The 17870-nt window shown below is 42.2% G+C and overlaps 1 protein-coding gene across 1 annotated transcript in view; it reads right to left on the bottom strand.

The window, feature by feature from the left end:
- Positions 1-1130: 1130 nt before the first annotated feature.
- The window catches only part of LOC126157945 (juvenile hormone esterase-like), a 193831-nt gene continuing 177091 nt past the window's right edge, over positions 1131-17870 (bottom strand). Inside the window, exons 9-10 of the mRNA XM_049916409.1 lie at positions 15353-15488; positions 1131-1421 (exon numbers count right to left, since the gene is read on the bottom strand). Of these exons, the coding sequence (XP_049772366.1) occupies positions 1259-1421; positions 15353-15488 (299 nt within the window). The 3' untranslated portion in view covers positions 1131-1258. The remainder of the gene's footprint in view (positions 1422-15352; positions 15489-17870) is intronic.

Here is a 17870-nt window from a genome sequence, read left to right on the forward strand (position 1 = left end):
CGGCTCTTGCCGCCCTTAAGCGAAGTGTATGTTTGCAGCAGTAGAATCGTTATGCAGTCAGCAACAAATGTTGGTTCTCTGTTTTCTCTAAAGAGTTTCGCGAAAAGAACGTCGTCTTCACTCCGCGAATTACCATTTCAGTTTATGAAGCATCCGCATAACATTCGCATGTTGGTCGAACGGATTGGTAACAAGCGTAGCAGCACAGTTGTAAATTGCTTCGATGTCTTGTTTTAATTCGACCTGATGAGGATCGCAAACACTTGACTAGTACTCAAGAACGTGTCGCACTAGTGTTCTATACGGGGTCTCCTTTATAGATGAGCTACACTTTCCTAAAATACTCCCAATGCACCGAAATCGACCATTCGCCTTCCTTGCTACCGCCCTTATGAGCTTTTTCCGTGCCTATGTGCCTTTTCATATTAAGCCTAAATATTTAATAGAAGTGACTATGTGAAACAGTACACCACCAATACTGTATTCAAACATTACAGGAAACATTACAGGACTTTTTTTCCCACTCATCTGCATTACCTTACATTTTTCTACAGTTAGATCAAGCTACTATTCAGCAGATCAAGTAGAAATTCTAAGTCCTACTGTATCCTTCTGCAGTCAGTCAACAACTATATCTTCCCATATACTACGCACAGTGTCACAAGTGAAAAATCAGAAATTTCTGCTCACCCTACATGTTAGATCGTTAATGTATATAGAGATCTGGAGCGTCTTATCACACTTCCCCGAGGTAGTCCTGAAGATATTCTTGTTCCTGATGAACCATCACCTTCAAGGACAGCATACTGGATTCCTTCACTGAAAAAGGCTTCGAGCCACTCCCATATTTGGGAACATACTCTGTGTGCTCGGACCCTCGTCAATCGTTGGAAACACAAAGCAGGAAGGTCATACAGGCATCTGAGTCCCTCTCTTGCTAAACAAGAGTCCAGTTATGTAACTACAGCATAAACCTGCCCTGTAGACTCAGGAAACCTGCAGAAAACGTGTATTTGGATGACCAAACGGGAATCTGAATTGCTATCAGAGTGTCGGTATACTCTCAGAAAAACGCAATAGTCAGACTGACTGGACATGTGGAAATACATGTTTTCAGAAATGGCATGTTTACGTTATATACAAACGATTTTATTTCAGAAACATGTCTTCATGCGACGTTCCGAACACAGAGACACAAAAGATTATTTTTACAGTCCATCTGTAGCGTCCACAAGAGTGACCTGGCTGAGTGATGCTTTCAGCAGGTGAGGTTGCTCCAGAAGTGGCGGCGATCGGCCCACAGGTGTTGCTCCAGGCTGAGCTGCCGGCTGATGCGAAGGAAGTTCTGCGAAGTGGCGTCGTAGGGCAGCCACGAGGTGGCTACGCCGCCATCCCCCTCGTCGGCTCGGGGGGTCGGGTCTCTGTGGAGAAGAACTCGTCTCAGGCGACGCCTCTGGAAGCGACAGACTGAAATTTTTGGACTATCAGGGCTTGCATTAAAAGTAATGATTCACATTTTTTTCTGACGCGACGTACGTCACAGCGTGTTCGCTTCAGGCGGGTTCGACAAATGGGGATATCACTTTCAAAACGAACGTGGCGTGATTCACCCACGAGCTTAAATGTGGTAAGTATTACCTTTATAGTGTAGCCTTGTCTATATGCTCGATGGAAAAATAGCTGATGACGATCGTGTATAGTCGCTGCTGAAAGTGCATTCCTGCCACGCTGAAACCACTCAAAACAACACCAAACAATCCGACATGCTGCCACCTCATGCCTGCTGTGTTAAACTGAACAACAGCACCAGTACCTAATAACGAAATACACCAACGTACCTAAGTATATGTGTACCTGCCAACGTTCCATTTATCTCAGTGTAGTTTCTAAAATCCTGGAAAGGAACTCTGAAATTATAATTAATAGAATAAGCATAGAATAAGCATATTATTGTTTTCTTTTGTCTTTGGTTATCATGCAAACAATTCGCAGTAAGTAATTATCAGTGATAACTGCCATCATTTTAGCTATTCTCCAAAACAGATGCAGTTTGTGGAAATAAAAACGATTGTAGTGTAACTGAACTGCGTTTTTGCAGCTGGCACAACTATTCAGTATATTTTTATTGATTTTAAGCACCCATAAGAGTTTTGTTTAGAATTAATAAACGCAATTCATGAACATTGGCTTCCTAAGCTAAATGGTACAATAAATTCATCGCTACACAACAACTTCGCTAAGTACGCTACACAAAATTCATCCAGTTACTAAAGCAGATACACTCCATAGCGCAGTTTGAGGAAACGGAAAGATCAGTCGAAGGCACTTACGAACTGTTTCTAAACGATATGTTTGGAGAGGGAAACAATACTATTCGAATATACTAACTACTTAGTCACAAATTTATGAAACTCTACGAGCCCAAATTAAGAATCGAACAGGCAAACATCGACATGGTAAGTTCCTTGACTGGAAAGAAAGTGAAACAAAGCCTTCTGAGAAACGTAACCGGAAGTACAACAGGATTAATAAAAGGAATGTGATATCGTACAAGATTTAGTCAGGCACTCTCAACGAAGAGATCGTGATTCGATGACCGCAAAAAAGATAGTTAAAGTCTTTCACAGTAATTCGCGAACCTAGTAACTTCGGGAAAAACCCACAAGAACATCCAAGACAGAGGTATCAATATCCATGTATTCGGACGAAGATGACTTCAAGCTCCAAATAATCTTACTTAAAAGCTACAGAATTCTGGTAGTACAACACAGAAGTTTCAACTGAAGAAAAAGAAGATTAGGGTTTTAAGACCACCTCAACGTAGGAAGGGGCAATGGAAATTTTCAAGGAGCAAATAGAGGAATTTTGAGACAGGAAAACTGTATCCAAAGATTAAAAATTGTGATTATGCATCCTAACTTAAGAAAGGCAGCATGAAAAACTGCTGCAGAGGATTCTTCCAGCTGTGAATGAGAGATAAAATCCTCTTGTCTGGCATCCTGGGAAAATTAAGAATCTAAAACGACCATCAAATAAGTGGATATTAAGAGGAAAATCACTCAACAGCCAAAAGATGCACAAAATCAAGGTGATCGTCCAATACAGTATGCTCTGGTTCGAATAGTATATTTCGTTTTTATGGGCTTTAAAGATGTGTACGCCTTTAAAGTCAACAGTTTGGCCTACAGCTAGATTGATAGTGGACACCACTCATAAAATTACTTAATACGTTTCTCTGAAGAATTTAAACAAAAGAATCCCATCTTTCCATCACAGACGAAGACATGTCCATTCTATTAATGACAATTTCTGGATTGCTTTCCTTGGTATGACTTTCAGACAAATTGAACATTGGAGTGGCTGACTGTTACTGGGGTAGTTTAGTGCTTTTCATCAGCAGCCGGTACAGGGCCAGTGTGCTGGGGATGAGCAACTCACGGCCCGCACACTGCACACTGCACATAGGAGATGCATAGGCGTCCACTGTTGTGCATACAGAGTGTCACAGGATGAATGGATGTATTCAGGGATACGACAGGAACAATCATTCTAAGCAAAACCAAGTCCCTCAAACACAGGCTCTAAAATCACTTTTACATCTTTGATGCTGTGAAATAAATCTCTTCTACTGCAGTCTCTTTGCTTTCCTTATGTACAGCTTTTTCCAAAAATTGTCACGCAGTCTGTTTATTATTCCAACGTGCATAGCCCACTAGTAAATTAAGTCAAATCTCTAACGCTGCAAGAAAACTGCCATTAATAATAACAACTGCCAATGAATACATCTCTAATTAATTTTGCAGCTCTTTTCCTCTTGATACTTTAAGGAGTCTTGTGATTATGACAGCCTTGAGGTTTTTAGCTGGTTGTTTAAAGACAAGATTTACTTTAAGGAATGACACAAATTGTAAGGATGTTTTCTGCTGAAAACCAGTCCTGGGCAGATAAAGTGCAAGTGATAGCGGTTTGCTGACCCAGCACAGCAGGGGCATGGAATGAGGATGGCCAGCATGCCATAAATTTTCATTGTGTGAGAGATGAAAGGGGTGCTTTTTAGCAGAGATAAAAATCTGAAAGACTAGAGGGAACACGAGCCTACAAAGCAAGGGAAGAGCTGTCAAGCCCAGATGAGCAAACCGGAACGTTTGTTTAAATTTTAGTAGCAGGTTCTCAAGTTGTCTCAAATTAACTACTTTGGTAGCAGGGAAGAATTTCCACGCATGTGTATGTGGGCGTCTTCACAGTGGCCGTAACTTGAAATCTGTTTCATAGTGGGGGAGATTCACTGTCTTCTTCCCCACTCTAAGGTGGGAATATACCAGGCTGATTAAGCGCAACAAAATCCGTAAGAGTAAGAAAGTGTTAAACTTGTTTATTTCATTATCGCTGCTCGGAACTCGCAAGGTCTGCTGAAGTTGGCTGGCGAGATTCCAACGCTGGCAGAACGAGCTTAATTGCATAGCGGAGAGTAAGAGAACACTTCTCCCCAGGGCACCATAGAAGATACTTGTTACAGCTTATTGCAGAGAGCAGCAGGGCTAGATGTCTCCAGCTTAAAGCAGAACACAGAGGCTGTGCTGTACTTGGAATTATCAGCCACAACTGCAACCGTCATCCGCCCTCACATATTTTTAGAGTGATAAACATGGGCCGTCTTTACATCCATCGAGACGAGGCGATTATGAAGTAAAAAGGCGAATCAGCGTATCGTTTTGCTGATCTAATTTAGACTGTCAGCTAGTTCATCTACCATGCGGTTGGGCATGAGTACTGGCGTTCTTCCACACTTATGTGGGGCTTGTCTTGAATTCAGTAACCTTTTAGATAATCGTTAGGCATATTTACGACACAGATTTATATCGTTGTTTGATGAGTCCACCCGCCAGTGCGAAGGCTATTTATAATCCCTTGTCCACTTATTAATTTTTGTATTTTTGATTCAGTGGGTAAAACATTTTTTATTTCTTTTGGCAATAAATCGGCTTTTTATAGTGACATTTGTTTCCTTTCATAGTCTGATGAATCCGTTATCGATATGTGTGTGAGATGGCGGTGCCCATACTCTCATGCTTAACTGAGCCACCTCTAGTAATTTTCATTTAACAAGTAGTTATCTGGTCCGTGACCTTATTTTTCATGGAAAAAAAATTGTATGTTCTTATGGGGAGAATTCCACCTCTGTACGTCATCAGGCATATAATCAGTAGCATCTCAGGGCTATGCTAAACAGCTCAACGGAAACCTCATATTTTCCATGTTTTGGGAGCTCTAAGCTTTCCATACTTTGAGAAGTGATAATATGGACGAAAAAGGAAAAAAAAGACTTGTAATCATAGGCTCTAAAATACATACTTTCAGAGCTGTTCCGTAGAAGAGATATGTCTCACAGTAGCGAAGATGAACATGTGCTCATTGCTCTTAACAAATGTAGTTTAGAGCCCATGTTTACTAGAACAACCTCTCTAAACATGGAAAGCAAAAAGCTTGTTGTAGAAGAAGGAAAGATGATTGGGTTTAGCGTCTCGTCGACTTCGAGGTGATTAGAGTTCGAGCACAACCTCAGATTGTGTCAAGGAAGGGGGATAAAATTGGCTGTGCCCTTTCAAAGGAAGCATCCCGGCATTTGCTTGTTGCAATGTAGGGAAATCATGGAAAATCTAAATCTGGATGGCTGGACATGAGTTTGAACCGTCGTCCTCCTGAAAGAGAGTCTAGTGCGCTAACCACCGCGCCACCTCTCTCGGTAGTGCTGTAGAAGAGCCTTGTTTCACGGTATTGAAGACGAATAAGTGCTTGTAGGTCTTACGGTATGCATTTTAGAGCCCATGCTTGCTAGACATTTTGCTTCGAATGGTCGTTACTGCCATATCTCTGAATTTTGACCATTCCTCGCCGGCCGTTGTGGCCGAGAGGTTCTAGGCACTTCAGTCCGAAACCACGTTACTGCTACGGTCGCAGGTTCGATTCCTGCCTCGGACATGGATATGTGTGATGTCCTTAGGTTAGTTAGGTTTAAGTAGTTCTAAGTCTAGGGGCGTGATGACCTCAGATGTTAAGTCCCATAGTGCTCAGAGCCATTTGAACATTTTGACCATTCCTCCTGGGACATCAGCCTGGCTGGACTGAACCAGGCATTGAACAGCAATGAATCTCTTCGACTGTCTTCCCCGACTTTGTTTCTCCACAGTCTTCTGAAATATTTCTCGAGAGTTTTTTTTGTTTTTATTGGGCAAGTTGAGCTCTTCGTTGTACAACTGATTTATTTCTTATGGATGTTTACTGCTACAAAGTCACACTGCGTTTCCCAAGCTAACGAATATACACATGTAAAAAAAGTTCCCATTAAAAGCATTCCAGAGTAATTCTTGGGTTGCCCGTATCCATGCCAGAATCTGAAAACTCCATGTCCCATTTGGCGAGAAACTTTCTTTCTAGTCTCCAGTTGTACAGGTGAATTATAGCGCTTAAAATCCCCATCTTGCCATCCTGATTTAGGTTTTCTTAAACTCTTAAATACTCTAATACTCATCGAAGAACGCAGCACACTAAAGAAACGTGGCATACAAACCGCTCAAGATGAAAAAGCTTACAAACAACTTTGCCGCAAAATAAAGCGCAGCTGTCGTATTGACAAGACACAATATCTAACCAGTATTTGTGACGACATAGAACAGCATCAGAAACTAAATGAAACGCATGACCCATTCAAGAAGATAAACAGCATCACCCGAGAGTTCAAACGGCACTCGTGGTTGGTAGAAGATATAGATGGCACTGTTATTAGTGACAAGCAATTAGCAATAGCTAGGTGGAAACAACACTGTGAAACACTGTATTGCAAAGGAAACAACATCGAAGAAGAGAATATTTGTATGGAATCAAATAAAGAACTTGATATTCTGTACAGTGAAATCGAAAATGCCATCAAGCATCTGAAAAACAACAAATCCCCAGGTATAGATGGCATCTCCAGAGAAATGCTCACTACGATGGGAGAGGAAGGCATGCATGCCCTACATTTAAAATGCAATAAGGTGTGGAAAATGGGTGAATGGCCTAAAGACTTGACTACACCTGTCCTAATTCCGCAGCACAAAAAAGGATCAGTTAAGGACTGGTCCCACTATAGGACCATAGCATTAATATCATATGCTGGTAAAGTCCTCCTGCATATAATAAATCAAAGCCTAAAAAATTTCTGCAGTCTCAGATTTCCGCAGAACAAGCGGGTTTCGTGTCAGATAAAGGTACTCGAGAGGCAGTCTTGAATTTAAGGCAGATAATTGAAAAATGTTATGCGTTCTGTGTCCCTGCCTGCATCTGCTACCTAGATTATAAAAAGGCCTTTGATTGTGTTATGTGGCACAAGTTGTGGCATGTGCTCAACGAGTCTGAGGTTCCAAAACATCTGGTATCCTCGATAAAAGGTCTTTATAATAGCCATACCGCAACCATAAAAGTAGATGGTGAATGCTAGAAATTTTTCGATGTGACAAATGGCGTCAGATAATGGTGCATACTGTCACCTCAGCTCTACATATCTATTCAGAGTGTGTAATCAGGAAAGCGCTGGGTGGCTGGGACGGTGGGATTCCAATTGGCGGCAGGAAAATCAACAATTTATGCTTCGCAGATGGTTCTACACTCACAGCAGGAAGTGAGGAAGAAGTTGGTAATCTGTTCTCAAGAGTGGAAGTTATTAGTCTAAATCTTGGCCTAGAGATAAACATGGAAAAAACTGAACTAATGGTTATAAATCGCCAAGGCATCGATAAAAACCAACTTACAGGATGCTTAAAGAACCTGGAGATAGTGAATTATTATGTATATATAGGCTCTCTGATCAATTGTACAGGAAAGTGTGATAAAGAGATAAGACGACGAATCATTCTTGGCCGAGCCGCAATGGTCAAATTCACTGAGATATGGCAGAACCGGGCAATATCCAAGACAACGAAGATGCGCTTAATAGAAGCATTGGTGTTTCCTGTATCCTTATACGGATGCGAGACCTGAACCGTGAAAGGTAGTGATAAGAGCCGCATTGATGACTTCGAGATGTGATGTTGGCGGAGGATGCTACGTGTTCCGTGGACACAAAAAAGAACAAATGTTTCCATAATAGAAGAACTTAAAATGACAAAAAGGTTATCTTCTCGTGTCAGCCAAAGATACGTTCCGTTCCTTAGGCACATCTTGAGAAGGAAAGGGGATAATTTAGAGAAGACCATCGGATAGGGAAAAATTGAGGCAGAAGACTACGTGGCAAAGCAGGACACAGATGATTGGATCAAGCGAAGAAGATTACCAACCGGGCTCTTCAAATCAAATTAAGAAAGGCCGAAGATCGCTTGGGACGGTGACATCTGTCAGGAGTATCAACTACGTAAGAATGAATGAGGTAATGAGGTCACGACACTCAGCAATGAGTGAAACGACTAATGAGAAATCGATCGAGGCAAATACAAGGATAGTTCCTTTGAAAAGCCACACTCTATTTCCTTCCCCAGTCTACGCTCATGTTTTGTGCCTAAAGGCCTCTTCGTCGGCGAAATGTTACCCTTAATCTTCCTTCCAATACAACCTGTGAAGTTTATTGTAAATATGAGAATCAGCGCTATGTATCGCTATCTATATTCGACAACCAGAACTAAAGATGGTGGAACCATAAACTGAAATCAAGCATACGAGACTGCTATTTAGTAGACATCCACCACTTCATACAAAGATGTAGCATAGTAAATAGCCGAAACTAATTGGCGATGCTTGAGGACCAAGTTATTATAGAGCTTATCTCATTTGGAACGCTTTTTTCTGATGCTATTTAAGTGTTACGTATCACGACCACAGCTGGTTGTAAGTCGTCCGCATGAAACCATTTGTGGAAAGTACTCAGACATCTAGAATGAATTTTCAGTCTGTAGCGGAGTGTGCACTGATTTAAACTTCCTGACAGATTAAAACTGTGTGCCGGACCGAGGCTCGAACGCGAGACCTTTTCCTTTCGCGGGCTGGTGCTATCCATGTACGATTCACGACCCTTAGTTCCGGGCGGAAGTAAAGCTGTGAGGACGGGCTCTGAGACTTACACGATAGCTTAGTCGGTAGAGCACTAGCCTGCGAAAGGCAAAGGTTCTAGGTTCGAGTCGCGCTCCGGCACACAGTTTTAATCTGCCAGGAAAATTCGTACATCGACGAGCTTTCGTCAATAATAATGTATACAGTGAGTGGACTGCTATGTTGCGCCTTTGTATTCGAGTAACCAGTGAGGTTACGAGCGGGGTGCACTCAGCCCTTATGAGGCAAACTGCGGAGCTACTTGACTGAGAAGTAGCGGCTCCGGTCTCGGAAACTGACATACGGCCGGAAGAGCGATGTGCTGACCACATGCCCCTCCATATCCGCATCCAGAGATGCTTATGGGCTTATGATGACACGGCGGCTGGTCGGCACCGTTGGGCCTTCATGGCCTGTTCGGGAGGAGTTTAGTTTTTTACGAATATTTACAGTGGACTGGAGCTTCGTCCACGCTGACAGGACATTGAAGGACGGACGGAAATCGTGCCGTTTCGCAACGTCGGCCCGCCTTTGTCCTGATTCCAGTGCCTTGGCTGAGCGACATTGCAATTGCTCTGGCAAAAATTATGTGTTAGTTACTGCGATCGCTGTCACTCACCAAGACAATACAGATGTACTGTGAAAGACTTGGCCAGTAAGCCTGACAAGATGTTGAATGGCCTAGTGTAACAGGCATGCTGGGGAAGCACTACTACGCCACAGGCGTTTGAAATGTATTGGTCTTTAATTTTTTTAAATATCTTGTTCATCTGTGGAACACGCTATGTAATCGATGAAGGACAATATATTACGGGTGAAGCTTACAAATTCGCTCTACACGGGCCAACATCTCGTCTTAATTGTCTCAGTTTGCATGCAACGATTGATAAGCTTCTTAAAAACCGAACTTCAGCCAGGTTGTTTTATAAAGGCGACAGGGGACTTCCTGTTTCGTCCTTGTGCAGTCCGAGTGTGCGCTCCGTCTCAAGTAATGTCGTTGTCAGCGGGAGATAAACACTAATTTTTCTTCTTTCCTTTTCCTGAAATATTTAACATACGTAAAATGTGCGTTACCGTAGACGAAAGCTATTTCCTAAGCAGAGTGGTTACATGATGATTCAGCAAACTGAAAAACATGTTCTTCCTATTATTTGTTTTACTTTCGCCCAGAGGAAGATAATAACTACAGTATGAAGAACATATAATTGATACTTAATTTCGTAATTACACACGTACCAACCTTTGTTACTACTAAATGCATTATCAGTGAATGACGTGATCTGGAAGTCAAGTTGCCTGTCGTATGATATTCATTACAAATAACAGAAGAACCTAGAAAATAATGTTCTAATCGCAAAGAGATCCTTATAAAATAACACTCTACATCCTACCAAGCATTTAACTTTCTACGAGTCGGTAGTAGATTTTAACATCTCAGTAGTTTCGAAACCTGAAAATCGCGAGGTGAGATGAGTGTCGAGATACAATTCAACAGCAATGTTCGAAATGAAACAGCACACGCAAAAATTCTTCCTTTCCCCTTATTATAAAATTTGATGACGGTTGGGTAACGGTGACATCTAACAACGCTTTTACAACTCAGCACTGTTAAAATTACTGAGAGAAGGCAATGTATTTTTCAATTTGTATATAAAACAAAGCGTTCAAAGGATTGGAGAGAATTTTTATGCACACGAGATATAAGTAAAATGTGTTTTGAAGTTGAAATAAATTACTTGTTCTGGGAGAACAACCATCAGTTGTTGTAAAGCAGATTCTTTTATTACCCATCTATATTGGTTTAGTTTGAAAAAAAAAAAAAAAAGGTTTCGCTTCATTTGATCCATCGTCAGATCTAGTTGAACCGGTTGCAAGGGTAATCCATCCTACTTTTCAGCAAAATTGGTACTGTTCCTCACAGGATAACATTTTATATAGAAATTTAGAAATTGGACGGATTATTGTCGTAACCGATACAATCAGATACGCAGAAGATACACGTGATCGTTATTGTCCGATGACGCGTCTGCCTCTCCTCTCTTTTTTCTGTATTTTGAGAGACTGTTGCTAAGCACAAAGGAAGAAAAAAGAAACAGAAAGAGAACTCCCAAGCCAAGTGAAAGGTTCATGGCGTGACGCGAAAAGTATGTAACTGATTCATGAATGCAAAATAATAATTCAGCCGATAGAGTGCACCGAGGAAGGGAAAGCTATAATTTTAGCATCTTTCGTATGGGACAGATTGAGATTACCTGGCGGCTGGGTTCTAGAAACTATAAAGGGCAGTCAAATGAAAACGAGACAGATGGAAGAAAGGTAGGTAAACTCCTTCTTCATTCAAAAGTGATCGCCATAACTGTTAATACATTTTTCCCCATTGCGAGATAAGTCGGTCAATGTCTCTAGCAGGCTGCTTGAATTTGTGAGTGTGCCGACACGATTTGCTAACTTCAATGCTGAATAACTCGTAAACGGTGAAACGTATCGAAGTTTTCTCTTAGCAATTATTTTTTCAGCGCAACTTCTCCTGCAACACCCTTACAAGCTTTTCAGACTGTTTCTGAACACCCTAAGAGCACCAGAAATTCTCCACATGTCTGGGATGGCTACAAAGCCATTTCACAATTCCAAAACTACCTCCTACTAACCTACAAGAACTGTGTCATCTGTACTTGGATCCTTTTGGAATATAATTTCAGTTGTAAAACCCTTGCCACGATAAAGTACAGCTCTTTCGCGTGGGCGGGAGATTGGATGGAAGGTTGTAATGACCTACATGATTATTATAAACTAACATTCGCGTCGAAATTGCGAGACCAAAGATGACACACGTGCCTGGAATGAATATTGTAACACAAATTAGCTACATGATGATACATAAATTATTATGATTCCAGAACTATATATGCTCTATGAGTTCAAGAATTCAAACATTCTGCAATTACAAACTCTAAATTTTGTAACATCGAATCAAAGATAGCCAGCATATTTTCCCAAAGAATTTCAACTCAGGCTGTTTGTACACCAGTCCTCAAAGAATCAACAGTGGGCGATGGTTCATTATGACTAATAAGATCGCGAGCAAACACAGTTCACCCACATCAGGCGAACATGGAGGCAAAGAAGCAATGATATCTGACGCTCTTCGAAGATGATTTCGGCTTTCCTCACCAAGGTGGGCATAGTCCTACTGAATTATGGCATTTGAAGTTGCTTGAAAAACTTTTCTCAGACTGTGAAACGTCTTTGATGTATCACATAAAAATCTAGGCAGCATTCCGGTGTGTCACTTAACCCGCAGATGATGAGGGGGGGTTCCAGAAACAATGGTCGCAACAAAGTTTGTACCACCAGTCCAGACATAAGGAGACAGTGTTGAACTGACATATCTCTCGTTGTGTAGTTCCAGCATCGAGCGATTGAGGAAACTGAATATCCGATGTGAGCAAAATGAAGGCCATTGAGAGGTGTGGTCAATCTCCGCTCATGATTGAAAGCGACCTGTAAATATCCATCGGTTCCACGCAAGCATCACCGGCGTGGCAGGCAGAATGCTCAACATAGGCTGAAATGTCACGCTGTGAAAAACTGATTTCCAGGAACTAACTCACATGTTGAGACTACGGCGTTTGGCGTCGAGAGGGACATCTACAGTTGCTTTCACGCTTCTGTTTTGTTTGAAAGCTCGGCATTGACTGAGCGGGATGTAATATTGACCTCCAAGTCACACAAAAGAGAACACTGCTGCGCCAGCATGTGCGCCAACTCTCTGCAACAGTAATCTATAATATATGATACACTGTTGCTTACATTCACAGAGTTTGGATTCATTTGAATCCTTCTTCCTGGGAGTTGCTATTTTCACGATCATTTGTTTGCGCGGAGTATCTACGTCACAGACTTTTCCAGAGCGGTTCGTAGTCACGTTTCCAAGGCCAAGTAAACCACTACATCCAGTCCGTACAAAGAAACAGAATGTTATGAATCAGTACAACTAAAGTCTGATCCCAGATTCTGACATATGATGGAATTACGAATCGAATGACGACAAGCATGGATCTATGACATGTACTCGTATATTAAGCAAGATGTGCAAATTCTCCCAATAAACTAATTATGTGCGAAATTCTGAATATGTCGGAGAAGGATAGGACTATCAGACAGTGGTGTCAGAATGATTATGTGATTCCCGTGAATCACTTTTATTAAAAATACCAATATCGCGTTGGCCACTAGGAAAAGATGCTTCCTTTCAAATTTTGTTCGTGGTCCACGCGGTTGCGTAGAGAAACGGTCGCCTACTTCTCTTCGTGCTAGCGTCACGTGGAGGGGGCAACCCTTCAGCTAAGTAGTTTCTCGTCTCCACCATAAGGTTGCAACAGAGGTGGATCAATGCAGCTTTCCTGCAGATATGGCAATGTTGACTACGATTTTAGTCACGGGCGCACGTTACCCAGGTTATAAAACGGTCGGAGATACCGCGCTCCGCTTCATTCGTTACTCAGTCACATCTTATTCGTTTCTCGCATTTTATATCATTACAAAATATAAACTGCAATTTATAAGTCATAAAGTTGATCGAGTAACTTCTGCGCTTTTGACAAAGGAATTACTTTTGATGCAAGTACAGCTTACATGCATGAACATAAAGACAACTGTGCAGCAGTTGTTGTTACTTTGTACTCAATAGAACGTTCTTCAAGGTAATCAAAGGCGAGAGTTCCCCGTTATTAATGATTATTGGGGAAGTTCTCTTGGGTAACAGAAACATGTGTTATATAAACTCGACGAAGTGTTGGAGCCTCGTTGATAGATCCTCACTCAGTTTCTAGACGATTTCCCGCTTTTGGTTTCTAGTGGAATCTAGTAAGACACTGATTGCAAACGCAAACAAAGCGGTTGAAACGAGGCAATCCACGACAGGTCTGCAACACACCTCAAGTACAGGTAATGTGGCTATGATCTTAACTGACCAAGTCTACAAGGGAAACTACTGTAGTCTACGCTTACTTCGGTCAGTCTACGATAGCTTACGGTAGTTTTACAAGCCTAGCGCCTGGAGTCGACTCTATGTTAAGCTGGACGTCTACGTGCTGTCGCTGGTAAGCACTGTGGCCTATGCTGCTCCCGTGACGAATCTCTAAGGGCTCTCATGCCGAGATAAAAAATGCATTTCTTTATGTGAGTGGTTTCTCCTCGAGTGTATTTGAAATTCGAATTATTTTCCTTGATTCCTGTAGCTACTTTATCTGCTGCCAGCTTACGGTTCCGTTTCGAAAAGCTACAATTGGAGTAAGCTGACTAGTTTACCTCTTTAATAAGTTTTCAATTAATTTTCGTATTTGTACTGGTCTACTGACAGTGACAATACATCTTTACGAATTAGAAGCTCCCGTAATGAAAACACTTCCTCAAATTTCATTTGAGTTGAAGAATATATGTAAATTACATTAAAATTCTCGTAAATTTTTCTTGTTTGTGATTGTTTCACCTGTCCCAGTATATTCATGCAGCAAGTTTCAGCAGTAACACCTGCAGTACGACGAGAAGGCTGGCACTACCACATGGTGAACCGAGAATTTCCGTGGAGGTGGTTCAAATGGCTCAGAGCACTATGGGACTTAACATCTGAGGTCATCAGTCCCCTAGAACTTAGAACTACTTAAACCTAACTAACCTAAGGACATCACATACATCCATGCCCAAGGCAGGATTCGAACCTGCGACCCTAACGGTCGCGCGGTTCTAGACTGAAGCGCCTAGAACCGCTCAGCCTCACCGACCGGCCGTGGAGGTGGGGAATTACTTATCTGTGGCTAGGGAAGGAAAGACTAAGGTCAAGAGTTACAAGCACAAAATATAGTTCTCAATGTTCAAAAATGTTCAAATGTGTCTGAAATCTTATGAGACTTAACTGCTAAGGTCATCAGTCCCTAAGCTTACACACTACTTAAACTAAATTATCCTAAGGACAAACACACACTACCATGCCCGAGGGATGACTCGAACCTCCGCCGGGATCAGACGCACAGTCCATGACTGCAGCGCCCTAGACAGCTCGGATAATCCCGCGCGGCCAGTTCTCAATCTCTTAAAAAAGATGTGACCCCAGAAATCCAGCATCGATAGTGCTGGACGCCACCATGTCAATTCTCACACAGCACAGTCAATCTTTCCAGCCAGCTAATAGCCTACACGCGAGAAAGTTTTTGTGAGTTAATGAAATAATCGAAAACGCAATACTACTACCATGCAGAGCATCAAAAGCAGCTGAAACCCGATGGCTATAACTCACCCAGTCTTGGCGAAGTCGGTCCACATGGTGGTCATGCGCTCTATGGTGAGTTCCTCCAGCGACGATGGCGCCGGCGCCGGCAGCAGAGGCAGCTGCATCGAGAACAGGTAGCCCAGGTCGTCCGCGTGGCATGCGCCTGCGAACACCGACACAGCCTGCGCTCCAGCCCACCATGCTCGTGCCTCTCAAGCTAAAGGACAACTCACTGCCTATACGCTGTGCACTAAAGGTTTGCCAAAGTACTTCTGCCTGGACTGGCTGAAAATTCAGTGAGGTAATTTAACTGTTGTTGCTCACTGCAGTTGACGGACTGATGTTTAAATTCAGTTGCTGAAAGGTGTGAAGATTACCAAACTATCGCTTTAATAAGTCATTGTTGCAAAATACTAACAGGAATTCTTTACGGAAAAACGGAAAAATTGGCAGAAGCGGACCTCGGGGAAGATCAGATTGAATTTCAGAGAAATGTAGGTACGTGCGAGGTACTCCTAATACTTACTCTACGACTTATCTTAGAAGATAGGTTAAGGAAAGACAAACCTACGTTTATAGCTTTTGTAGACTTAGGGAAAGCAATGATGACTGGAATAAGCTCTTTGAAATTCTGAAGTAGCGGGGGTAAAACAGAGGGAGCGAAAGACTATTTACAACTTGTATACAAACCAGACGACAGTATAAGAGTCGAAGGTCATGAAAGGGAAGTAGTGGTTGAGAAGGGAATGAGACAGGGTTGTAGCTGTCCCCGATGTTATTCAATCTGTATATTGAGCAAGCAGTAAAGGAAACCAAAGCAAAATTTTGCAACTAATTAAGGTTCAGGGAGAAGAAATAAAAACCTTGAGTTTTGCCGATGACATTGTAATTATGTCAGAGACAGCAAAAGACTTGGAAGGGCGGTTGAACGGAAAGGACATTGTCTTGAAAGGAGGGTATAAGATGAACATCAACGATACGCAAGACAAGGATAATGGAATGTAGTCGAATTATGAGTAAATCAGGTAATGCTGAGTGAATTGACCAGTAAATGAGACACTTAAAGTAATAGATAGGTATTGCTATATTGGCAGCAACATAACGATGATGATCGAAGTAGATAGGATACAAATTGTAGGCTGGCGATGGCAAGAAAGGCGTTTCTGAAGAAGAGAAACTTGTTAACATCGAATATAGAGTTGAGCGATAGTAAGTCTTTTCTGAAGATATTTGTCTGGAGTGTAGCCATGTACAGAAGTAAAACATGGATGATAAACAGTTTATACAAGAAGAGAATAGAAGCTTTTGAAACGTGGTGCTAGGGGAGAATGCTGGAGATTAGAGGGGTAGATCACGTAAGTAATGAAGAGGTGCAGAGTAGAATTGGGGAGACAAAATATTCGTGGCACAACCTGACTAAATGAAGGGATTGGTTGATATGACACATTCTGAAACATCAAGGGATCACCAAGTTAGTATTAAAGGGAAGTGTGGCGGGTGATAATTGTAGAGGGAGACAAAGAGACCAATGCGCTTAGCAGATTCAAAAGGATGAGGGTTGCAGTAGGTAGTCGGAGATGAAGTGACTTGCTCAGGAAAGAGTAGCATGCAGAGCTGCATCAAACCAGTCTTTGGACTGAAGGCCACAACAAGAACAACAACAGTTTAACAGCCACCATAACCCACATGAAACTTATACTTATGAGCAGAACACTACGACCACTGTTCACCGCAACACTTAATGCCGTCTGCTGGCGTTGCAGGCAAATGTCACGGCAAGGAAAAAGTAAGGGGCGATCAAAAGGTTCCCGTTCGAAAGCTGTACACTCCAGAATAGACACGCCAGTCATGCAAATTCATCCTGAGTAATGAGGCAATTGTCTCACCGACGTACCAGTTTGGAGATACACGTTTGGTAAAACACAGTGTCGTGCTGCTTGAAGAAGTCCGTACCCTCAATCTGCAATCATCGTCCGATGGGAATCGTCCACCCTTCAAGGCTTTTTTAAGAGACCGAAGGAGTGAAATCGTATGGGGAAAGAACGATACTACCGAGCAGATGTTGCAGTGTCTCCCTCTTGAGTTGCCATAACATCCACGACATTTACTTTATCATGAAGCAGCAGCACCCCTTGGCGCACAATTCCACAACCGTCCACAACGGCGATTTTCGACATTCGTGCTCCCCTATACATATTCTTCATTCTCCGTTCTGTTTGGACGCACATGGTAATTACGTCGCCGTATATCACATTTCCGCATTCACTGTACGCACGTCAGAATGACACGAATGCGGCACTAATCCCTTGCCTACATGTCGCTGCTTACATACCTGAATCGTATCGCGCTACGTTGCAGATACGCTGTAGCAACGTCCTCGAACGGAAACGTTTTGATCGTCGCTTATATAAGGTACAGTTAAATGAAATCGACATAGATGGGAAAAACTAACCAAACACCTTATTATTTAAAAAAAATCGCCACAACTGTTAATAGTTCAGAGATAAGACCACCAGTTCTTTCATGGAATAATGCTTGCTGTTGC

This window comes from Schistocerca cancellata, chromosome 2, assembly GCF_023864275.1.
Source record: "Schistocerca cancellata isolate TAMUIC-IGC-003103 chromosome 2, iqSchCanc2.1, whole genome shotgun sequence".
NCBI lineage: Eukaryota > Metazoa > Arthropoda > Insecta > Orthoptera > Acrididae > Schistocerca > Schistocerca cancellata.